The sequence below is a fragment of the Martes martes genome (assembly GCF_963455335.1).
Source record: "Martes martes genome assembly, chromosome: 7".
NCBI lineage: Eukaryota > Metazoa > Chordata > Mammalia > Carnivora > Mustelidae > Martes > Martes martes.
In genome coordinates, this window is record NC_137894.1 from 28,855,449 (window position 1) to 28,881,450 (window position 26,002).

At 34.7% G+C, this 26,002-nt stretch overlaps 1 protein-coding gene across 1 annotated transcript in view; it reads right to left on the reverse strand.

Moving 5' to 3' along the window:
- Nucleotides 1-26,002, reverse strand: part of SCAPER (S-phase cyclin A associated protein in the ER) — a 473,451-nt gene that overhangs the window by 321,349 nt on the left and 126,100 nt on the right. The window contains exons 16-17 of the mRNA XM_080809794.1: nucleotides 13,254-13,409; nucleotides 3,276-3,418 (exon numbers count right to left, since the gene is read on the reverse strand). Coding sequence (XP_080665920.1) covers nucleotides 3,276-3,418; nucleotides 13,254-13,409 — 299 coding nt within the window. The remainder of the gene's footprint in view (nucleotides 1-3,275; nucleotides 3,419-13,253; nucleotides 13,410-26,002) is intronic.

A 26,002-nucleotide genomic window follows, 5' to 3' on the forward strand; every position in this document is an offset into this window, starting at 1 on the left:
CTCCCTGCTCAGCAGGAAGCCTGCTTCTCCCACTCCTGGTGCTTGTGTTCCCTCTCTTGCTGTGTCTCTCTCTGTCAAATAAATAAATAAAATCTTAAAAGAAAGAAAGGAAGAAAGAAAAAACCAATTTCTCCAACAAAGGATACTGGAAAACTGGACAGCAACATGCAAAAGAATGAAACTGGACCACTCTGTTACACCATATATGAACACAAATTCAAAGTGGATTAAAGACCTTTAAGTGAGACCTGAAATCATCAAAATCCTAGAGGACAGCACAGGCAGTAACCTCTCTGACATCGGCCACAGCAACTTACTGATGTCTCCTAAGGCAAAGGAAACAAAAGCAAAAACTATTGGGACTTCATCAAAATAAAAAGCTTCTGCAAGGTGAAGTAAACAATCAAGAAAACTAAAAAGCAACCAGCAGAATGAGAGAAAATATTTGCAAAGGACATAGCTGATAAAGGGTTAGTATCCAGTATCCATGAAGAACTCAAAAATTCAACACACAAAAACCAAATAATCCAGTTAAAAATGGTGTATCTGTGACATGACATGAATAGACATTTTTCCAAAGAAGACATCCAGATGGCCAACATACGTTAAGAAAAGATGCTCAACATCACTCATCATCAGGGAAAATAGAAATCAAAACTACAATGAGGTATTACTTCACACCTGTCAGAATGGCTAAAATGAACAACACAGGAAACAATAAGTGTTGTCAAGAATATGGAAAAGTGAAACCCTCTTAAATTGTTGGTGTGAATGCAAACTGGTGCAGCCACTACAGAAGACAGTATGGAGGTTCCTCCAAAAGTTAAAAATAGAACTACACTACAATCTAGCAATTGCACTAACAGGTATTTACCCAAAGGAAACAAAAAAAGTAATTTGAAGGGATACATGCACCCTGATGTTTACAGCATCATCATCAATAATAGCGAAAGTATGGAAAGAGCCCAGATGTTGATCAATGGACAAATGAATAAAGAAGATGTGGTGTATATATATACAATGGATTATTCAACCATAAAAAAAGAATGAAATCTTGTCATTTGCAACAAAGTGGATGGAGCTAGAGAGTATTATGGTAAGTGAAATAAGTCAGTCAAAGACAAATACCATATGATTTCACTTGCATGTGGAATTAAGAAACAAAACAAACAATCATGGGCGAAAAGAGAAGAAAATCAAGAAACAGATTCTTAAATATAGAGAACAAACTGATGGTTATGGGGGAGGAGATGGGGGGAGCAAATGGATTAAATAGGTGATGGGGATTAAGGAGGGCAGTTGTGATGAGCACCTGGTGTCGTTTTAAGTGTTGAATCAGTAAATTCTATACCTGAAAGTAAAAAAAGACAAAAACAAAAAAAATCACAAAATTTTTACAATTTCCTTTTTTTAACATAGAATTGAGCAAGCTGAATCTAATAGTGGAAATGCAAAAGGGCCAAGACAGTCCTAATAATAAAAAATAAAGTAAGGGATACTAATAGATACCAAGAATTATGGTAAAGCTTTGAGAATTAAGGTAGGAGATAGAAAAAGTGACCACTGGACCAGAAGATAGACCCTATAAACAGAATCATGCATACATGGAAGCTTCATTTATATTAGAAATTTTATAGATTAGTAGGAAAAAAATTGATGCCTAAATAAAGGGTGTTAGAATGGGGTATCCGCATGGAGAAAAAAATGAAATTGGATTCCTACCTCAACCCATACAATTAAATAAATTTTAAGTAGATAATGCCTTTACTATTAAAAAAAAAATCAAAACAAAACATTTGGTTTTTTTAATCTCCATTCTTCCTTTATTTAGCCAGCATATAGTACTTTGTAAGTTTTTGATGTAGTGTTCAACGATTCATTAGCTGCATGTAACACCCAGTGCTCAACACAACACGTGTCCTACTTAACTAAACTACAACATTTTGAAGAGTATCTAATGACTCCAGAGAGGAAAGGATTTCATAAACAAGATAAAAAAAAAACCACAAATCACAAAGTTTGTTCAGTTTTACTGCACTGCAATCAAGAATTATATTAATCAGGTGGGGGAGTGATTAAGCAGGTGATGAGCACCAAGTATTGTAGGGAAGTGCTGAGTCACTAGATTATACACCTGAAACTAATATTACATTGTATATTAACTAACTGGAATTTAAACAAAAACTAAGAAAAGGAATTATATTAATTAAAAGCCATCATAAAGAGTAAAAAGACAACCAATAACCCATAAAAATATTTGCAACAAATGTATCTGACAAAGAATTGGTATCTAGTATAGATAATTCCCAAATATCAAGAAGAAAATATTCCAATAGAGAAAGGAACAAAAAATTTAAAAACACTTCACATAAAAAAACAACAACTTGTGTAGTTGGCAAGTATGAGCAAAGTTGCTCAGCCTTATTAATCTTGGCCAACTAGAAAAGCATATTAAAACCATAAAGAGCTATCTTCACATCCACTAAATCTGCCACAATTAAGAGGTCACAAAATATATTATTAGGTGTAGCGCAACCAAAACGACTTGGACGTAACCAATTAAATGTCTTTTCCTGGATCTTTGAATCTTTTTTTTTTTTTAAGATTTATTTATTTATTTATTTATTTGACAGACAGAGATCACAAGAAGGCAGAGAGTCAGGCAGAGAGAGAGGAGGGGAAGCAGGCTCCCCGCTGAGCAGAGAGCTCGATGTGGGACTCGATCCCAGGATCCTGAGATCATGACCTGAGCTGAAGGCAGAGGCTTTAACCACACTGAGCCACCCAAGCGCCCCTGGATCTTTGAATCTTAAATGATTTCAAAATGTAGGGGTGGCTGAAGGTCATTTATCATAATCAGAGTGGCAATATGCTGACTAGACTGCTTTCATCAAAAGACCACCACTGTCCTCTTGTGACCTAGCCTTTGACACCTGACCATTTCCAAGCTTGTTCCTCTAACTTCCTATCACTTATATTCCCAATATTTTCCAAAAACTGTCTTTGCTTAAGCTAGCCAGTATCAAATTCTGTTTTCTGCAATCAAAAAATCTTGAAATATCAAGTTTCTCATTCAGTAGGAAGATTCAAAAGGTTTCTATTTTAAGTACAATCACATAATTCCTGGAAACTGAAATTCAGTACATTTCTGTATTTGTGACTATTTCTTTAAAAATCTACATGACAAGAAATGGCTTTACTTTTAGACATGATTTGAATATCCACTCATGACAGCAAGTTCATCAGGATCAAAATCATAATAGCAAATGAGGTACCTAGCTCTTTCTCGGGCAGCATCCTCACGGGCTTTTTCTTTTTCTTGCCTCTGTTGTTCAATTCGGGCTTCTTGTTCTTTCCTTCTCATCAACAATTCTTCTACACGGGCCTGCCGTTCTGCCTCTAGAGCTCTCTTGCGTTCCTACAATCAGAAAGAAAAGTTTTAAAATATTAGAATTAAGTGTAAAGTGAAAATAATTAAAAGTGGCACCATTTTGACATAAATTTATATACCAAGCCAAGTAGATTCTTGGCTTGCTACTAGGTACGCTTCTCAGAATTAAAAAAAATAATAAGTATCAGTGATATGTGGTTTTCATATGTCATTTACTGGTGTTATACATAATTATAAGAATAAATGCTCCTTGAAGCAGACACTATGTTATTCATACTCTGTGAGAACCTAACATGTATTTTGTGGTTAATCACTTCTAAACCCTCATATTTACAGACGATTTCAGAAATGCCAGAACATGATGAAGAAAGTGTAGTTAACAAATTTCTGAACTAAGTACTCACGAAGGAGTTAAGGGGCGGGGGCAGGGGGGAAGGACTTGTGGCAAGGATAAAGAGCTATCATAATACAGCACAGTGGGTAAAAGAGTGGGCACGGGGTCAGATTCCCTGATTTTGTTTCATGACCCTATTATTTACTGGCTCAGGGACACTGGTCTAGGTATATTATAAATGTGCCTTCGTTTTCTGGAAGACAAATAACAATACTACTAATGTCTTCAGATATTCTGAAGAACAGATGAGATAATGCATTAAAAAGTACTTACCAGAGGGCCTGGCATATAGAAAATTTTCAGTAATTATTTTTCATCATCAAGGCAGAAGAAAATCAAAATACAATGTCCTATGTATATTTTTGCCTACTAGGAGTACACTGCTGACTAACACCATATTACTAGCTGTACTGATATATTTTATTTTATGTGCATATAGTTTTATTTTTTCTGTTTGGCATTTTATATACACTTGTTATATGAGGACACTTTTTGTTATATAATTAAGAAAAAATTTCTACCATGTTTTTAGAGGTTTTGTTTCCATCATGGCTCCTAATATTTTTGTTCTGTTTTGTTAAAATCACATGTTGACATTTTTATCTTATCTCCAACGTCCTTCAGCATTCTTTTAAACATATTAACCTCCATATTTACTAATACAGCATTATGGGTAAATTTCAAGACTATCTTGAAATTATTATTCTTTCTTCATGGAAAGTGTATATATTATTACATCTTCATTTTCTCTTAATGATATAATTTTTCATTTCTATTATCCTTTTTTATTTGTATTTTAATCACCCGGTGCTCCACACAAGTAGACTCCTTAATCCCTACCACCTGTATTTCACCCATCCCCCCCACCTCCCCTCTGGTATCCATCAGTTTGTTATCTATTGTTAAGTCTGTTTCTTGGTTTGTCTCTCTTCCTTTCCTCTGCACCTTTATTTCTTAAATTCCACATGACTGAAATCATATGGTGTCTTTCTCCGACTTATTTCACTTAGCATTATATTGTCTAGTTCTAACCATGTCATTGCAAACGGCAAGATTTCATTCTTTGTTATGGCTGAATATTCCATTTTAGGTACATATATCACATCTTTTTCCACTCATCAGTCGATGGACACTTGGGCTGCTTCCATATCTTGGCTATTGTAAAGAATGGTGCTATAAACATAGGGACTTTTTTTTTTTTTTTTTTTTTAGAGAAAGCATGAAAGTGAGTGGGGAAAGAGGGGGAAAGGGAGAGAGAACCTTAAGCAGGCTCCACACTAGGGCTCGATCTCACGATCCTGAGATCATGAAATCAAGAGTCAGATGCTTAACAGACTAAGCCACCGAGGTGCCCCCATTTTTAATTTTTGGAGGCATCTCCATACTATTTTCCAGAACGGCTTCACCAGTCTGCATTGCCACCAACAGTGCATGAAGATTCCTTTTTCTCCACATCCTCACCAACATCTGTTGTTTCTTGTGTTGTTGATTTTAGTCATTCTGACAGGTGTGAAGTGATATGTTACTGTAGTTTTATAGTTCCCTGACACTGAGTGATGATGAACATATTTTCATGTTCTGCTGATATACTAATTATTTGTTTTGTGGGTATTGAGTTTTATAAGATATAAGATACATATATAGGATTTTAACCCTTTGTGGATATGGCATTTGCAAGTATCTTCTCCCATTCCACAGGTTGTCAATACAGACTTTTTTTTTATTTCTTTTCAGTGTAACAGAATTCATTGTTTATGCACCACACCCAGTGCTCCATGCAATACGTGCCCTCTATAATACCCACCACCTGGCTCCCCCGACCTCCCACCCCCCACCCCTTCAAAACCCTCAGATTGTTTTTCAGAGTCCATAGTCTCTCATGGTTCACCTCCCCTTCCAATTTCCCTCAACTCCCTTCACCTCTCCATCTCCCCTTGTCCTCCATGTTATTAGTTATGCTCCACTAATAAGTGAAACCATATGATACTTGACTCTCTCTGCTTGACCTATTTCACTCAGCATAATCTCTTCCAGTCCCGTCCATGTTGCTACAAAAGTTGGGTTTTCATCCTTTCTGATGGAGGCATAATACTCCATAGTGTATATGGACCACATCTTCCTTATCCATTCGTCCGTTGAAGGGCATCTTGGTTCTTTCCACAGTTTGGCGACCGTGGCCATTGCTGCTATAAACATTGGGGTACAGATGGCCCTTCTTTTCACTACATCTGTGTCTTTGGGGTAAATACCCAGTAGTGCAATTGCAGGGTCATAGGGAAGCTCTATTTTTAATTTCTTAAGGAATCTCCACACTGTTCTCCAAAGTGGCTGCACCAACTTGCATTCCCACCAACAGCGTAAGAGGGTTCCCCTTTCTCCACATCCTCTCCAACACACGTTGTTTCCTGTCTTGCTAATTTTAGCCATTCTAACTGGTGTAAGGTGGTATCTCAATGTGGTTTTAATTTGAATTTCCCCAATGGCTAGTGATGATGAACATTTTTTCATGTGTCTGATAGCCATTTGCATGTCTTCATTGGAGAAGTGTCTGTTCATGTCTTCTGCCCATTTTTTGACATGATTATCTGTTTTGTGTGTGCTGAGTTTAAGAAGTTCTTTGTAGATCCTGGATATCAACCTTTTGTCTGCACTGTCATTTGTGAATATCTTCTCCCATTCTGTGGGTTGCCTCTTTGTTTTGTTGACTGTTTCCTTTGCTGTGCAGAAGCTTTTGATCTTGAGGAAGTCCCAAAAGTTCATTTTTGCTTTTGTTTCCTTTGCCTTTGGAGACATATCTTGAAAGAAGTTGCTGTGGGTGATATCGAAGAGGTTACTACCTATGTTTTCCTCTAGGATTCTGATGGATTCCTGTCTCACGTTGAGGTCTTTTAACCATTTCGAGTTTATCTTTGTGTATGGTGTAAGAGAATGGTTGAGTTTCATTCTTCTACATATAGCTGTCCAATTTTCCCAGCACCATTTATTGAAGAGACTGTCTTTTTTCCACTGGATATTTTTTCCTGCTTTGTCGAAGATTATTTGACCACAGAGTTGAGGGTCCATATCTGGGCTCTCTACTCTGTTCCACTGGTCTATGTGTCTGTTTTTATACCAGTACCATGCTGTCTTGGTAATCACAGCTTTGTAGTAAAGCTTGAAATCAAGTAACGTGATGTTTTTTCTTTTTCAACATTTCCTTAGCAATTCGGGGTCTCTTCTGATTCCATACAAATTTCAGGATTATTTGCTCCAGCTCTTTGAAAAATACTGGTGGAATTTTGATCGGAATAGCATTAAAAGTGTAGATTCTCTAGGCAGTACAGACATTTTAACAATGTTTATTCTTCCAATCCAAGAGCATGGAATGGTCTTCCATCTTTTTGTGTCTTCTTCAGTTTTTTTCATGAGTGTTCAATACAGACTTTTTTTTAACAACAAAGAAATCTGAATTTAAGAGAAAACTCTTTTGTTTAGATTTTCTTCATTGGAGATAATTTTCTGTGCCAGATTTAATTGTTTTTAGTCTTAAAGAGTTTTTGAGATCTTAGAGAGCAACACAAGTTTTCACATATTATGCTTACCTAGTGCTGTAAAATAACTATAACCAGTTTGTGTATAGTATACCCGACATAAAGAATATATTTAAAAATCTAACTGCATGCCTCCAGAAGTCTGTAATCTGCCACACATGCCTTCCTGAAATCAGTGCATTCTCTCTAATTCCCAGTCCCTTCCTGTCCTGGACCCCACCCACCCACCAAAAAAAAAAAAAAAAAAACCCGAAACAAAAATAAGTAGGGACTTTCTGGCTTACGAGTTTAAAACGATTTTCTTCCACTGGGATAGATAGGGTTTGTTGTAGGTATGAAGTTACTGTCATCAGTGTAATTACGTATTAGAGAAGTATTCATGTCTTCTCAGTGTTCTCTAAACAGGAACCGCTTTAATATTTTTTCCTGTCATTTATTGGGCACTTACTATGCTAAACACTTAGCTAAGTCCTTACTCATATAAGCAGTTTTGACATCACGACAAACTGGGGCTCTCTAAGGCAAAATGACTTGCACAAGGCTATATAAGTAGTAGTTAGAAGAACCTAGATCAGTGTGGCCAGGGAGAGATTGTGTGAGCTACCTGGGGAATGGGGATGAATACAATCAAAAACATAGGAAACAACAGGTGTCAGCGAGGATGTGGAGAAAAAGGAAGCCTCCCTCTTGCACTGTTGGTGGGAATGCAAACTGGTACAGCAATTCTGGAAAACAGTATGAAGATTCCTAAAAAGTTAAAAATAGAATTACTCTCATGGGGCACCTGGGTGGCTCAGGGGGTTAAGCTTCTGCCTTCAGCTCAAGTCATGATCTCAGGGTCCTGGGATCGAGCCCTGCATCGGGCTCTCTGCTCAGCCAGGAGCCTGCTTCTCCCTCTCTCTCCTCTCTGCCTACTTGTGATCTCTGTCTGTCAAATAAATAAATAAAATCTTTAAAAAAAAAAAAAAAGAATTACCCTCTGATCCAGCAACATAACTATTGGGTATTTACCCCCAAAACAGAAAAACACTACTTCAAATGAATACAAGCACCCCTATGTTTATAGCAGCATTCTTTACTATAGCCAAGATATGGAAGCAGCCCAAGTGTACATTGACTGATGAGTGGATAAAGAAGATGTGGTATATACACACACACACACACACACACACACACACACACACACCCCAGAATATTATTCTGTCATGAAAAGGAATAAAACTCTGCCATTTACAACAACATGGATAGAGCTAGAAATTATACGCTAAGTAAAATAAGGCAGAGAAAGACAAATACCATATGATTTCACTCTTATGTGGGATTTAAGAAACAAATGTGCAAAGGAAAAAGAAAGAGACAAACCAAGAAACAGACTGTTAACTACAGAGAACCAATTGATAGTTACCAGGGGGGAGGGGTGGGGTACCAGTGGGGGGGATGGGTGAAATAGGTGGTGGGGATTAAGGAGGGCACTTAGGAACTTATGATGAGCACTGGGTGATGTATGAAATTGTTGAATCACTATATTGTACAACTGAAACTAATATAACACTGTATGTTAACTGAAATTTAAAGAAAAGCTTAAAAAAAATCTATATTATGTCTGAAAACACGTTTCACAATAAAATCCAAAAGGCTTAGGCATTAAATATAAAAAAAACTAAACCAGAACTTTTCACTTTATATTTTGTAAAACCAAAAGCTTTAAAAATATACTTTCAAAAATTATAAAATGGTCTTATAAATAATATAATACGTGTATATATACTTTATGTGTATGTGCAATGTAGCCAAGTTGACTCTGTAAATATAACATCAACTTGCTGATTTTATTCATGTATATAAGATATACTCCAACAATGTATAAGTAGAAATAACTAGACTTCAAACAGTATTCAGTCTTTCAATTTTTGTTTTTAATTAATGGAAGAAGATAATTGGTAACTATAGCTAATGAATAAAATCAATAAATTCAGCTACTATTTTCCTTTCTAAAATTTAAGGTTTTTAAATAAAAGAAACTTGGTACCCCACATAAGCATTTCGTACAGGACAGGAATTCCATAACTATCTGTTAAATGAAGCATAACTTTATATAATAATATGCATTATAAATCTAATCACATACAAATAATGAATTAGAAAGATATCTAATTCTTAGCCTTCTGAAACCTCTGAAACACCCATATACTTTGCTTTATAGTCAGGGATTTGTTTATGGCAGCCTAAGAATGGATAATACAAATCCCTACCATTTTAGGCCTATAATTCAAATGATTAGGGCAAAAGGAAAGGCAGAATATCTAAAGAAACTGGACTTCAAACTAGCCAATAATTTACATAAGAAAAATGACAAATTGAGAATATATGATGACAGAATTTACTTAGTATTTTACCTACAAAAAGAAGGATCACAATTGCCTGTAACCATTTATGGCAATGCTAAAATGTTAAAGTAGTGAAAGTAAAGCAGACAGAGGACCTTAATATTATTTTATCTAGAGAATATGTGGCATTAGTGCCTTGCACATCTAGTAATGACTACACATTAAAAAAATTTTAGTTATATATATGCTATATATTATCAGTGGACTTTTCCAACATCATATAGGTTAATTAAACATGATAGGCTTTAAATTTTACACTGAAAATTAAATCCATAGGAAATGTCCACAGTTTTAATAAGAAAATAATTCTGAACAGTCAAAACAATTTTTAAAGTATTAGTGAGTATAGAAAATCCCTAATTATTTTCAAGACAGAACTGCTTTCTTTTCAGCTTTAATAAATGTTCCAATTCATCAAACAAGAGTCGTCATTTTTAAATGGACTACAACTACTAATTTCAAATCTTCAGATCTACAAAATGAATCCCAAAAAAGGAACTGAACACTTCTATTCAAAATATACACTATTAATCATATATCTCCCCCCAAAACCCAGCTAAAGTTACCTCTTCCAGGGAACTTTACTTGACAGTCCCCTCCTACCAACAGAGTTAATTATTCCCTCTGCTGTGATACCTCTGTAGCTTATACATAGTTCTACAACACTTTCACATTGTGTTGTGTTGTTTGCCATAAAGGATCATGTCTTAATTATCTCTGAATTACTAATGCCTAATGGTCCCTCAAAAGTAACACATAATTTAAAAAATGAATGATTTTTATAAAATGGTCCCAAACAGAGTAACAGCACTAATGCTGAAGAGACAGCTCATGTTAAAATTTCAAATATCCTATTTTATTTACTCATTTAAGAGTATTAGTTAATAGAAAAATAATAAAAATAAAAATTTTTGCTGCTTCTTAGAGAAGAAAAGCTGAAGTTTTTCAAATAAAATCATCCTGTATTTTTAACATAAGTTACCTTAGCACTCAGATTAAAATAAGATACTGAACTCAAATCAAATAGAGATCAGGGATGAATATGGAAATGCCTGCCAATACCTACAAACAGCAAAGAATAATGAATGAACTTTAAAAATGTATTGATATTTTAACTTCCTAAAACCACCATTAATATAAAGAAGCATGAAATATTAATACCATCTCCAATTTTTAACATAACAAAGCTCTGCAGGACCTGTTCCCTAACCCTGCAGGGTAGTACTCTCCCATATCTCTTGCACAGAATGCCTACTTCTCATCATTTGCATCTGTCTCATTATATGCGAACCTTAGCTGAGCTATCACCTCTTCTATTTCCGTGACTTTTTCAAGTCCTTGCCACTCTCAATTTGAATACAGTGTTTTTCTTTGTGCTTCCAAGAATACCTTTCCTGATATAATGATTCTAATGGATTATGATTTGTTTACACATCTCTCCATTGAGAACAGCAAAGTATCCTTTTCATGTCCTTGAGCCTAGCGCAGAATACAGCTTATAGTAGTAATGCAATAAATGATCAATGAATGAGTGAGCGAATAAATATTGGTCATAACAAAGTATATCTGCATTTATATTCAAATACTGCAAAATTTGTTCTCTACATCAAAAATGTCAAGTCCTATTGGGGAGGGTATGTGCTACAGTAAGTGCTGTGAAGTGTGTAAACCTGGCGATTCACAGACCTGTACCCCTGGGGATAAAAACACATTATATGTTTATAAAAAAATTTAAAAATTTTTTTAAAAATGTCAAGTCCTTTTTCCTAGCCTGTGCAAAAGAGGTTTTCTCCTCCTCTTCCCAGGGAAATGTGCCTTGTCTGTGAAGACACTCCTAACAGCGTGGAGGTGGCCCTTGCAGCTGGCATGCAGGTGGTCAAGATTCCAGATGGAAACGCGCACCAACACTTGACATCAAAGGCCACTCTGGTACTGGATTCCCTGCTGGACTTCCAGCCCAAGCTTTCGGTTTGCCGCCCTACAAGTGAACAGCCTACCACACTTCTCTGGGCGTCATGGTCACTGCACCCACTCTGATGACCCATGCCACCCAGAAAAATCACCATGTAAGTAGTACTTCTAGCCCATGAGGTTGGCCTTCTCATCCCATGTGGGCTTGGCCTACTCTGGCTGTTCCTGACAAATTACGACACAAGTGAGAAACAGCAAAGCAGAAACAGTCCAGAACAGAGATCAAAACACTCATTTGCATAATCATAAACAATATGTGAATGATTATACAATGTCATTATATTTGAATAATCATGTAAGAGTCATATACAGCAAATATATATACATACATATACATGGCTGTATATGAGTACTTGTACATGTACATATATATATGTGTATTTATACATGCACTTATATATGTAAAATATATCCTTTTCCAAGACAAAGTGAAATTAAATTTGTGTTCATTTCTTTTCTTTTTTAGTTTTTCTAAACCTGGCTGTAAAAGATAAAATGTGTGTAGGTGTGGGTGTGTGTTTGTGTGTATGCTTATATATATGTATATGCTTATATGTGTATGAATATATATGTCATAATCATATTTCCTACACTACTTCACTTGCTTAAGTGTTGGTCTTAATGTGCCATAGCAACTGATAAAAGAGATGGTAACTGTATTTGGTTTGCAATCTGAGTAGAAAAGCCAAGTCATGGATATAGCCCTGAGAAATCATCTTCTTTCTAAGTAAAATTGAGTATTTCTGTGGCCTCAAAATCTCTCTGTGGACCTCTACTCAAAAGCAAATTTGGAGCCATACCATCTTTTCAGTGTGAAGAAAATGTAGCTTGAATCTTACATCTAGGTGAATGTCCACATTTGAGGATGTTTTCTACCTCAAAAAAACAAAAACAAAAACAAAAAAAAACCTCCTCCTCTAAAAACATTTATTTTTCTAATACAGTCTTTGACACAAATATAATTTGAATTCAGAATGCACACTTGCCATAAAGTCTTATGGGCAAAACTATCTATTGCCATAAAGTCTTCTGGTCAAAATCTAAAACAGTTTATAAATATCAGTACAATTTATGTGTTAACCTTACTTCCTATCCTGAAATGGTAGCTAAATTAGGGTTTAACCACAGAGGACAAAAGCTAAGCAATTAAAATTATCTGATGATACTGCCCAATAAAGGACAGGTATTCCTTGTCATGAGCATAAAGATTGCCCAGTTCTATAAGGCTACATGTACTGGCTCAAAACACAATCCTTTAGTGTGGAATGGTAGGAGCATATTCTTATGAAACCCAATTAGCAAAAAATAAATAATCTGTCCAAAGCAATTTAGTCTTTCACCTGGTTGAGACTAGAGATTCAAACTCTATGACTGCTCTGTATTGATGAAAACACTGATTATCTTATCTGAAGGAATACACATTGTCTTTTGGCAATCAGACTTCATGTTTCCAGAATGCTATAGCAAACCATGCACCCTTGGGTCAAGACTAGGTTTTAATCCCTTTTGGATCCTCAGCACATAGCTCAGAGCTAAGATATGGCAGGTGTTCAATAACTGCTTGCCAAATAAAATTCTACCTGAACAGCTTCATCACGTGCTTGTTTTTCCTCCTGTCTTCGCTGACGTTCTTCCTGTAACTCATTAAGCCTCTGCTCATATTCCTTCAATTTTGATAAGACATCATGGCGCTTATTCTGGGCTTCAAGGGTATTTATGAAGGCAATTTCATTTACCTTCAATTAAAAACAAAAAAAGTGAGTATCAAATCAAGTTAATTCTAAGACACACCACAAAAATAAGAAACCTAACAGCAGTCTTTGATAAACTGCTAATAAGGCATAAAACAAAACGCCTTTTTTCTTTTAATATTTGCCTCAAAAATGGATAGTAATCCAGTGTATGTAAGAAACCCAAAGGCATAAGAATTGATTTAGAATAAATATTTTAGTGGCAGATCTTAAGTTAAGAAACAAATCAAGATTCTTAAAAAAACATAAAGTTCTACTTAATTAATTACAATTTGCAATTATATAAATTATATTAAGATTTAAATAGGTACATACATGTTATTCTAATGAACTTGGGAAAACAAACTTAAAATAAGCAATAAATCATTTTTCTTCATATAGCAAATAAGTGACAATTAGGAACAAGGTAGTAAAATATCTATGACATCCTCAACTTCACATATGTTGATACTTACCAGCCAAGTTTTGCTAGAAAGCATAGTTTTTATGAGTAAATTTAGCTAAAGATAAAGCTGGAAAAAGTCAGTTGGGATCAAATTTCTCATTTTTGAAAGCCAGAGTGAAGGCATACTATAGTGAAAATGGTAGACTGACTCTGACAGAAGTATAGACTCCAGGAATCCATGCTGGTGGAATAAAACCTATCATGAGGTATGTTAAAAATCTCAGACAAGACAGTTTGAATATAAGTCTAATAAAGATTTCCCAATCACCTTGCCATATGGCCACTTTTTAAAGTCGGATAATAACAAAACCATCCTTCAAACTGTACTGAAAGTATAAGACAAACAGCTGTACTCAAGGAAAAGGAATCATACTACATCAGGGCTCACATGTTAAGCATAATCAAGATCAAAGAAAAAGGAATGGGACTTAATGCTATAGACAAAATAAATAAGTAAACTAAAGTTAGAGGGAAGAGTGTGCAAAAGTTGGGTAAAAATTTCAAACCGTGATGTTGTTTGCATGATGTTTCAATCATGCAAGATGAGTAAGTTTTAGAGATGTACAGCATGGTGATGACACTTAAAAATACTTGAAATTTGCTAAGAAGATCGATCTTCAATTTTCTCAGCACATACACAAACACATAAATGGTAATTAAGTAGAGGTGACAGATACCTTAATTAGCTGGGCTGTGATCATTCCACAATGTATATGTATACTAAAACATCATGCTGTAAACCTTAATATATACAATTTCAATATGTCAATGATATCTCAATAAAGCTATAAATAAATAAACAGAACAGAAGTTTACAGAAAAATAAAAAACCCAGTCTAGAAGAAAACATAACCCAAGGAAAACCAGAAAACTCCCTCGGCAAACTTTTTGATATAAAAGAAGTTAAAAAAAAACCCTGAATTTAAAGGTGCAAAAAAATGGTAAGAGAACAAAACAAAAAAGATTAGAAAGCTAAGGAAACAAAGTTAGGACAAAATTAACTCTATCACTGAATTAGAAAAAGCATGGAGCAAATAAAAATGACAAAAAATGAAATCACTAATAGAGGCAAGTCTTAATGTTAATATTAACATTAACATTATGTAATGTTAACATAGCATTAACATTGTTAAAGCAGAACTTATATGAAAATTTATGTATAAGTAATAAGCTCTGAAAATAATGAACAGGTCAAGATGGCCAAATACAAGGATGAATAATATCTATAGTTAAGAAAGACAAGGGGCACCTGGCTGGTTCAGTCAGTTAAGCACTGGACTCTTGGTTTAGAGCTCAGGTCATGATCTCAGGGTCCTGGGATTAAGCCCTGCCTCCAGTTTCAGGTTCTGCACACAACATGGAGCCTGCTTGTCCCTCTCCACATCCCCCTGCTCTTCCCTCCACTCGTGTGCACTCTCTCATAAATAAATAAGTAAAATCTTTGAAAACAAAAAAGACAAAAGAAAATATTCCAACATATAATATGGAAAACTTTCTATGGGGGGAAAAAAGAAAGCAAACTGAAAATTGAAAGAGCACATGTTATTTCATGAAAAAATGTTCAGAAGATCAATACCAAGAATATCCTTATTAAATCTTATTAAATTACAAAATGCTAAGGAAGAAGAATAAATTTAAGCTTCCAAGCAGTAAATGCTAATCACCTACAAGAAGGAGAGGAGGAAAACTTAGTATGGCCCCAGGATTTCCCCAAAAGTAGTTAATGATAGAAGAAAATAAAGTCTACAAAATTTTGAAAGAAAAACATTAAGAACCATGAACCTGATCTCTAGCAAGAATGTATTCAGACAGAAATCCCACAGCCTTAGATATGGAAGAACTCAAGGAATAGAGCATATATAAGTTCTTCCTGAAAAAATCACTTGTTAATAAAATCCACCCAACCAGAGACAAGTCAAAACAAACAACTCATAAATGGAGAATGAGTGAAGCCGTAAGCCCATTTATATACAGAAGGAAAACTATACTAAGGAATTTATAATTTCAGAACAAAGTAGAAATGTTATCTATCTTAACAATGTAAAAATAATAAAACTATGAAAAATTGTTGGGAGGAGATTAGGACAATAGAAAGAAATGGTAGTGCTAGTTTCCTTAAAACTTTATACAATGAAATAGAGTGTCGTAAATATAAGCATTCCAAACTCTGAATTCTTCATAACTTTCATAACCTTAAAAGAAATTATTAAAAACAATGCCTTTTGTGAGAAAGAAACATTTATTACAAATCAAAAATTCCCTCAATTTTACTGCCATTTTACTTCCATCTCTTAAAATGGAAATAAAATCAAGTTTAATACTTCTTATTCATAAGTATCATTTATAGTATAATTCTATTTTTTTAAAGTTACGTATTCATGCCATCTGAACATTATTCTAGAGAGATGTCTGGACAGTATTTGCATTAGGTATATGTCTTTGGTGGCTATTTCTGATGTGGAATTTTGAGTTGCTCTTGCTATATTGCTTTAGTTCCTTAAAATGAAAACAAATTATTTCTATAATAATGATGGCTACTACTCTTAATATAAAATAATATTAAAGAAAGCTACCGAAATGCATTTATACTAAGACTAGAAGATAAACGAAAGTCTCTGAACGTTTTTGAGCTAAGAGGTAATACAATAATATCTTGCAGAAAGATTAATTTAAAGGGAAAAGGGAAAAAAAGGCAAGCATACCAACTACAAATATTTAGGAGGGAGATTAAAAAAAAAAACCTGGTGGTAGTTATCATAAAAACACATGAGAGACTAAAGAACTGCAGAATCTGCAGCTGAGTATATACATGGGAAATGGGGGAAGAAGTCAAAAAGATCAGCTTATCTTTTTGCTATATACACAAGAATTACTCAAAACAACAACAACAACAGTGAATCAAAGTAAATGATCAGAACTTTCCCAAGTCTAAGTTAATGGGAAATTAGTGATACCATTATCTGAAATACATATTTCAGGAGAAGCAGATAGTCCAGGAGACAGAAACAGTGAGCTGATGAGTTCCACTGAACACAATCATCAAGAAATAGATAAGTGAATCCAAACTTCAGCTGTGGCCACAAAACAAGTCTTAACAAATTCCAAAAGACTGAAGTCATTCCATGCATCTTTTCCAACCACAACACCATGAAACTAGAAATCAAACACAAGAAAAAATTCTGGAAAGAACAGAAAAATATGGAAGTTAAATAACATGCTACTAAACAATGAATGGGTCAACCAAGAAATCAAAGAGAAAATTTAAAAATACCTGGAGATAAGTGAAAACATAACAGTCCAAAATCTTTGTGATGCAGCAAATGCTCTTCTAAGAGGGAAGTTTACAACAATATAGGCCTACCTCAACTAGCAAGAAAAAGCTCAAATAAACAACCTGAACTTATACCTAAAAGAGCTAGAAAAAGAACAACAAACAAAATAAAAAGAACAGTACAAGGAAAGAAACAATAAGGATTACAAGCAGAAATAAATTAAATAGAAACTAAGAAAACCATAGAAGAGATCAGGGAAACCAGGAGCTGGTTGTTTGAAAAGATCATCAAAATTGATAAACCTTTAGCCAGACACATTAAAAAAATTTTTTTTTTCAAACAAAATCAGAAACTAAAGAGAAGGAACGGACACAAAAGAAATACAAAGGATTTTAAGAATATGCCATGAAAAATTATATGCAAACAAATTGGACAACATAGAAAAAATGGATAAATTCCTAGAAACCTATAATCTACTAAAACAGAATCAGGAAGAAATAGAAATTTTGAACAGACTGATTACCATCAATGAAAGTTAAACATTTAAAGAAGGGTTAATACCTAACCTTCTCAAGCTATTTTAAAAAAAAAAAAAAAAGAAGAGTAAGAAAAGCTTCCAAATCCATTCTATGAAGTCATTATCCTGATACCAAAACTGGATAAAGACACTACAAAAAAAAAAAGAGACCTACAAGACAGTATCTCAGATAACACACAAGCAAAAATCCTCAACAAAATATCAGTGAATCCAACAATACACTAAAAAAATCACTCTCCGTGGGGCACCTGGGTGGCTCAGTGGGTTAAAGCCTCTGCCTTCGGCTCAGGTCATGGTCCCGGGATCCTGGGATCGAGCCCCGCATCGGGCTCTCTGCTGAGCAGAGAGCCTGCTTCCTCCTCTCTCTCTGCCTGCCTCTCTGCTACTTGTGATCTCTGTCTGTCAAATAAATTTAAAAAAATAAAATCTTTAAAAAAAAAAATCACTCTCCATGATCAAGTGGGATTTATTCCTGGGATGCAAGGGTAATTCAATATTCACAAATCAATCAACTTCATACAGCCCTTAACAAGAAAAAGGATGAAAATCATATGATCATTTCAACAGATGAAAAAAAGCATTTGATAAAGTACAACATCCACTTATCGTAAAAACTCTAAACACAGTAGTAGGTTTATAGGGAATATACCTCAACATAATAAAGGTTATCTATGAAAAATCCACAGCTAACACCACACTCAATGGTGAAAAGCTGAGAGTTTTTCCCCTTAGATTGGGAACAAGACAAGGATGTCCATTCTCACCGCTTTCATTCTGGAAGTCCTAGCCACAGCAATCAGACAAGAAAAAGAAATTGGTAAGGAAGAAGTAAAACATCCCCTACTTGTAGATAATATAATACTATATATAGAAAGCCCTAAATGCTTCACAAAAAAAACCTACTAGAACTGATAAATGAATTCTGTAAGGTCACAAGATACAAAAACAATACACAGAAATCTGTTGCTTTCTATACACTAATAATAAAGTAGCAGAAGGAGAAATTAAGAAAATAATCCCATTTATAACTGCACCAAAAATAATAAAATATCTGGGAACAGACTTAGCCAAAAAGGTCAAAGACCTTCTGAAAACTATACAACATTGATAAAGAAACTGAAGATGACACAAACAAATGGAAAGATACTCATGCTTATGGATTGGGAGAAGAAATATTGTTAAAATATCCATACTACCCATTAACGTAATCCCTATCAAATCACCAACAGCGTTTTTCACACAATTAGAATAAATAATCCTAAATTTTGTGTGGAACCATGTAAGACCACAAATAGCCAAAGGCAATTTTGAAAAAGAACAACCAGAGGTATCGCAAACTCGGATTTCAAGATATAATACTAAACTGTAGAAATCATAACAGTATGGTACAGACACAAAAACAGACATACAGATCAAGGGCACACAAGAGAAGAGCCCAGAAATAAACCCATGATTATACAATCAATTAATTTTTGACAAAGGAGGCAAGAATATACATTGGAAAAAGTCTCTTCAACAAACGGTGCTAGGAAAACTGGACAGCTACATGCTAAAGAATGAAACTGGACCACTTTCTTACATCATACACAAAAATAAACTCAGTAGATTAAAGATCTAAATATGAGACATGAAATCATAAAAATCTTAAAGGAGGAAAATAAAGCAGCATTTTCTCAAACATCAGCTGAAGTAACATTTTTCTAGGTATGTCTTCTGAGGCAAGGGAAACAAAAGCAAAAATAAATTACTGGGACTACATCAAATTTAAAAGATTCTCAAAGCACCCTGAAACTAATACACTATATGTTAACTACAGTGAATTTAAATTTAAAAAATTTTAAAAATAAAAACAAAGCTTCTCAAAGCAATCCACACATTTAATGCAACCCCTATCATACTAGCACTATCATTATTCACAGAGCTAGAACAATCCTAAAATTTGTATGGAACCACAAAAGACCCCAAATAGCCAAAGCAATCTTGAAAAAGAAATGCAAAACTGGAAACATCACAATTCCAGACTTCAAGCTATATTACAAAGCTGTAGTGATCAAGGCAGTATGATACTGGCACAAAAACAGACACATAGATCAAAGAATGTAAAATCCAGAAATGAACAAATATGTGGTCAATTAATCTGGACAAAGTAGGAAAGAATATCCAGTGGAAAAAAGAGACAGCCTCTTCAACACATGGTGTTGGGAAAACTGGACAGCAATACGCAAAAAAATGAAACTGGAACACACTCTTACACCATACACAAACACAAATTCAAAATGGATTTAAGACCTAAATGTGAGACCATAAAAATCTTAGTGATGATTACATGCAGTAACTTCTTTGACATGGGCCATAGAACCTTCTTACTAGCTATGCCTCCTCAGGTAAGGGAAACAAAAGCAAAAATAAACTATAAGGACTTCATCAAAATAGAAAGTTTCTGCACAATGAAGGAAATATTCGGCAAAACTAAAAGGCAACCTATGGAATGGGAGAAGATATTTGCAAACAACATATCTGATAAAGGATTAGTATCCAAAATATATAAGGAACTTATAAAACACAACACCCAAAAATCAGTGATTCAATTTAAAAATGGGCAGAAGACATGAACAGATATTTTTCCAAAGAAGACATCCAGATGGCCAACAGACACATGACAATATCTCAACATCACGCATCATCAGGGGAAATACAAATCAAAACTACAATGAGATGTCACCTCACACCAGTCAGAATGGCTAAAATCAACAAGAAACAACAGGTGCTGGCAATGATGCAAAGAAGGGGGAACCCTCTTACACCGCTGGTGAGAATGCAAACTGGTGCAGCCACTGTGGAAGACAGTATGGAGGTTCCTCAAAATATTAAGAATAGAACTACCCTACAATCCTGCAGTTGTGCTACTAGGTATTACCCAACAAATACAAAAATACTAATTCAAAGGGATATATGCACGCTGATGTTTACAACAACATTATCTACAAAAGTAGCCCAGACGACCAGACTGATGAAAGGAAAAGGAGATGTAGTGTGTGTGTGTATCTATATATATAGATATAGATATAGATATAGATATATATCTATATCTATATCTATATATATAGATACACACACACATAGAGAGACAGTGGAATATTACTTAGCTATAAATAAGAATGGAATCTTACCATTTGCAATGACATGGATAGAACTAGAGAGTACTGTGCTAGGTGAAATAAGACAGAAAGATAAATGCCATATGATCTCACTCATGTGTGTAATTTTTTTAAAAAATGAGCAAAGGTGGGGGGGATAAAAGAGTGAAGCAAACCAAGAAACAGACTATTATCTACATAGAACAGACTGATGGTTACCAGAGAGGAGGTTGGTTGAGGGGATGGGTTAAATAGATGATGGGATTAAGTAGTGCATGTGTTATGATGGGCACTGGGTATTGTATAGAAGTATTGAATCACTACATCATATAGCTGAAACTAACATTACACTCTATGTTAACTGGAATTTAATTAAAAATAAATAAATAAAAGCTTCTGCAAAGCAAAGGAAACAATAAACTAAAAGATGACCTGCTGAATGGGGAAGGTATTTGCAAATGACATACACAGTAAAGGGTTAATACTCAATATATATAAAGAACTTATATAACTCAACAACCACAAAACAAATAAGCTAACTAAAAAGTGGGCAGAAGACATGAACAGACATTTTCTCCAAAGAAGACATACAGATGGCCAACAAACATATAGAAAGATGGTCAACAAATCAAAACCACAATTAGATATCACTTCACACCTGTCAAAAACACAAGAAGCAACAAGTGTTGGAGAGGATATGGAAAAAAAGGAACACTTCTGCACTGTTCATGGGAATGCAAATTGTTACAGCCACTGTAGAAAACAGTATGGAGGTTCCTTAAAAAACAAAAAATAGAACTACCATATGATCCAGTAATTCCAGTACTGGGTATTTACCCAAAGATATGAAAACACTGATTCAAAAAGATACATGTACCCCTATGTTTACTGCAGCATTATTTATAATATCCAAATTATGGACGCAACTCAAATGTCAACTGATAGATGAAAGGGTAAAGAATATGTGGTGTAGGGGCGCCTGGGTGGCTCAGTGGGTTAAAGCCGCTGCCTTCGGCTCAGGTCATGATCCCAGGGTCCTGGGATCGAGCCCCGTATCGGGCTCTCTGCTCAGCAGGGAGCCTGCTTCCTCCCTTCTCTCTCTGCCTGCCTCTCTGCCTACTTGTGATCTGTCTGTTAAATAAATAAAAAATCTTTAAAAAAAAAAAAAAAAAAAAAAAAAAAAAAGAATATGTGGTGTATATACACAATGGAATATTACTCAGCCATAAAAAGGGAATGAAATCTCACCATCCATCCATTTGGATGGATCAAGAGGGTATTATGCTAAGTGAAAGTAGTCAGAGAAAGACAAATACCATATGATTTCACTTATATGTGGAATTTTTAAAAAATGAACAAAGAAAAAAGAGAGAAACAAAAAAAACAGACTATTAAATAGAACAATCCAGTGGTTGCCAGAGGGCAGTTGGGAAGGAGGATGAGTGAAACAGGTGATGAGAACTGAGCAATGTATAGAATCACTACATTGTACACCTGAAATTAATATAACACTGTATGTTAATTAAACTGGAATTACAAAAGAAATTTAAAATATAAAAATTAGTTGAGGGGATGGGGCTAAAGATGCAAATCTAGGAGTCACTAGAGAGATAACAGTTGAAGCAATGATAATGATTGTGATACTGAAGGAAAAGAACAAGTGAAGTGGGGGAAGTCAGTAAAACATAGGCAGCAAAAGGAAAAGGGAAGATAGGAAAGGATTAGTTAGAAAAGCAGAAGGAAAATCAAGATAGTGCAGCATACTCTAGAAAAAGGTACCTCACAGTGTGCATAATGGAAAAAATCAGAATAGCCTTTTAAACTTATTAATAACATTCCGAAAAGCAAATGCAGTATAGCACAGAGGAAAATGGTATTACAAAGAATTCAAGAAAATATGGATGACAAGGTGATAGAAAATGGCTCAGCCTGCTCTTTCCAAGGAATCTGAAGATTTACAGAAGAACAGAATAGACAATTTGCACAATTGGGAGTACACAAGTAGGCAATCTAGAAGAAGAAAGCAGAGGAGAAGACATAAGAAATGATGAGGCAAATTCCAAGAGCAGGCAAGAGGACGGAGCAGAAGGGAAAAGGGTTACCACCATAAATCAGGAAAATGATATCTTCTTCATGAGAAAATTAAAATCAACTGTAATTATGAGTGGATGTTATAACTGAAAATGAATCAGTGACACCATTAAGAAACTGAAAATAAAAGCCAATTTTAATATATTGAATAACACCAAGATCTAAGATAAAATCAGGTTCTGAATAAATCAGGATACAGTAATGGTTGCTATCAACTAAACAATGACTTATTTTCAACCATCTGTGTACACAAAAAAAGGAAGGAATTTGAAATGACAATTTACTCCATGAATTCACAATAAGTATATATGAGAAAAAAATTATATCTTGATTAAATAACAGGACTGAAATGAATGTATTTGGTATATGTCTCAAGGGAATTGAATTTCTAGTAGAACTTAAGTATATTTTTTAAAGCCAGTAAAAAAATGACTGAATTATTAGCACTCTTGGATTAGTAATAATACAACAAAAATGAATTGAGGAAAAATTAAGAAGTAGAACATAAATGGGATATGGTGTTCTATAATTCTAACATTTTATCAAGTATTTACAGTACACCAGAGATGGTGTACTTTGAAACTTGTGCTTTGAAACAAGCATATACTAATTTAATCCTTTCCTCAAAATTTCTGAGATGTAGGTAAGGTCATTCCTAATTTGAAAATTAACAAATAGGGTAAAAGGTAAAATAACCTAAGGTCGTTCAGTTAGTAATTGGTAGAGTCAGGACCTGAATTCAATTCTATCCAACTCCAGAGACTTCAGTCTTCAACATGACAAAAATTTACTTTTGAAGAAGGAACAATTCTTTGATGAATGTTGAGCCAAAGTTCCTGATTCTAAGAATCACCTGGAGGACTTATAAAAAATAAAGTTCTCCAGACCCCACTCCAGCTTACTGAAGGACCCTGCAAGGACAAACCTTAGAAATCATATGACTGTTACGATCAGGCAACCTTGGAAAATACTGGCATGTGACAAAACCAAAGGCAGGAAGAGATTCTGTCTCATAAATTATTATGTCTGGGTATGAAAGTATGTGATATATTTCATGAAAAGTTTTTAGATATTTATGCAATTACCCTAAGAGCAATTCAATCATAATATTTTTTTAAAAGATTTTATTTATTTACTTGAGAGAAAGAGTGAACATGAGAGAGAGCATGCGAGAGAGAGAGAGAGAGAGAGAGAGAGAACACATGTGGGGGTAGGGCAGAGGGAGAGGGGCAATCAGACTTCCCACTTAGCAGGGAGCCTGATGTGGGGCTTGATCCGAGAACCCTGGGAACATGATCTGAGCTGAAGGCAGAAGCTTAACTGACTGAGCCACCCAGGTGCCCTGACATACTACATTCCAAAATGGAGTTTCACAGATTTTTTAAGAGAAGCAATAAAAATTAAGAGAATGGATAGGGTAGCAATTGGTAGCATAGTTTTAAAGCTCTGTTTCATATTTCCATAATTTTAGTACAGACTCTTGATTCAGTTTACCTTGATTATTAAGAATTTTTAAAATTACAAAAAACAGTTCAAATCCTCAGGTAAAGACAGCCAGCAGCTGACCATTCACCTTGATGGAGAGTTTTTAAACTGTAGTTTGGGTTAATATGCTTATGAAGGCACTATGGCTTAATAAAACTATAATTTTATAAAGTAAACATATTAAGCAATTTGACAAATCAAAATTCATTTAACTCATATGAAAAGAAGACCAAAAAATGAGAATACTAAACCAGAACCACAGTTGTAAAAGCAGAGGCTTTGGAACCATGAAGACCTGGATTTTTTTTTTTTTTTTAAGATTTTATTTATTTATTTGACAGAGAGACAGATCACAAGTAGGCAGAGAAGCAGGCAGAGAGAGAGAGGGAAGCAGGCTCCCCGCTGAGCAGAGAGCCCGATGCGGGACTCGATCCCAGGACTCTGGGATCATGACCTGAGCCGAAGGCAGAGGCTTTAACCCACTGAGCCACCCAGGCACCCCGAAGACCTGGCTTTTAATTCTGGCTGTGTGACCATCAACAATCGACCTTCAGATTGCCCCTCTAGAAGATAAAGATAATAATAATAATGCATAGTTCAAAACTTCCACTTCCAGCCCTGAGTGACAGGTTCCAGATATACCCTCCCACCTTAAATAACTAAAAAATCAGGTAAATATATAAAACATGATATTCAATTGATGTAATATAGCGAATATCAAGAGAACAAAAAACAAAAGTACATTATTTTGCAACAGATGCAGAAAAGCAATTTGACAAAATCCAATATCCCTTTGTGATAAAAACACACAACAAAATAGGAATGAAAATGAACTTCCTCAATCTGATGAAAGGCATCTATAAAAACACACACCTAACATCATACTTTATGATGAAAGACTAAATACCTCCCCTAAAGAATGGGGAAAAGACAAAGATATCATGTCCACGTTTATCACTTCTGTTCAACACTGAATTTCAGGTTCTACCTAAAGCAAAAAGGAAGAAAAACTAATCAAAGACAACCAGGTGGAAAAGAAATAAACCTATATCTATTTGCAGATAAGATGATCTTGTATATAGAGAATCCTAAAGAATCTACTAAAAAGCTATTAGAAGTAGAGTTCAAGCAAGGCTGCAAGAGACAAGACTAACATATAAAATTCAACTGTATTTTTGTGCACTAATAATAAACGGTCTGAAAGTAAAATTAAGAAAACAATTCCAATTTACAAGCATGTCTACAAGAATACATATTTAGGAATAAATTTAAATAAGGTGACTTTCACACTGAAAACCTCAAAGCACTAAATAGACATATACATCAAAGGGACACAATATTATAATGGTAATCAAGATAAAGTGGTATTGGCATAAAAATAGTCACAGAGACAAATGAAACAGAATAGACAGTCAGAAACAGACCCATACATATGTATGGCAAATAGCTTTTCAACAACAGTACTAAAGCAATTCAATATAAAAAAGATAATCTTTTCAACAATTGGTACTTGAATATTGGATATCCCTACATAAAAAATGAATCTCAACCCTACCTCACACCATGTACAAAATTTAACTCAAAAGGGAACACAGACCTCATTGTAAAAT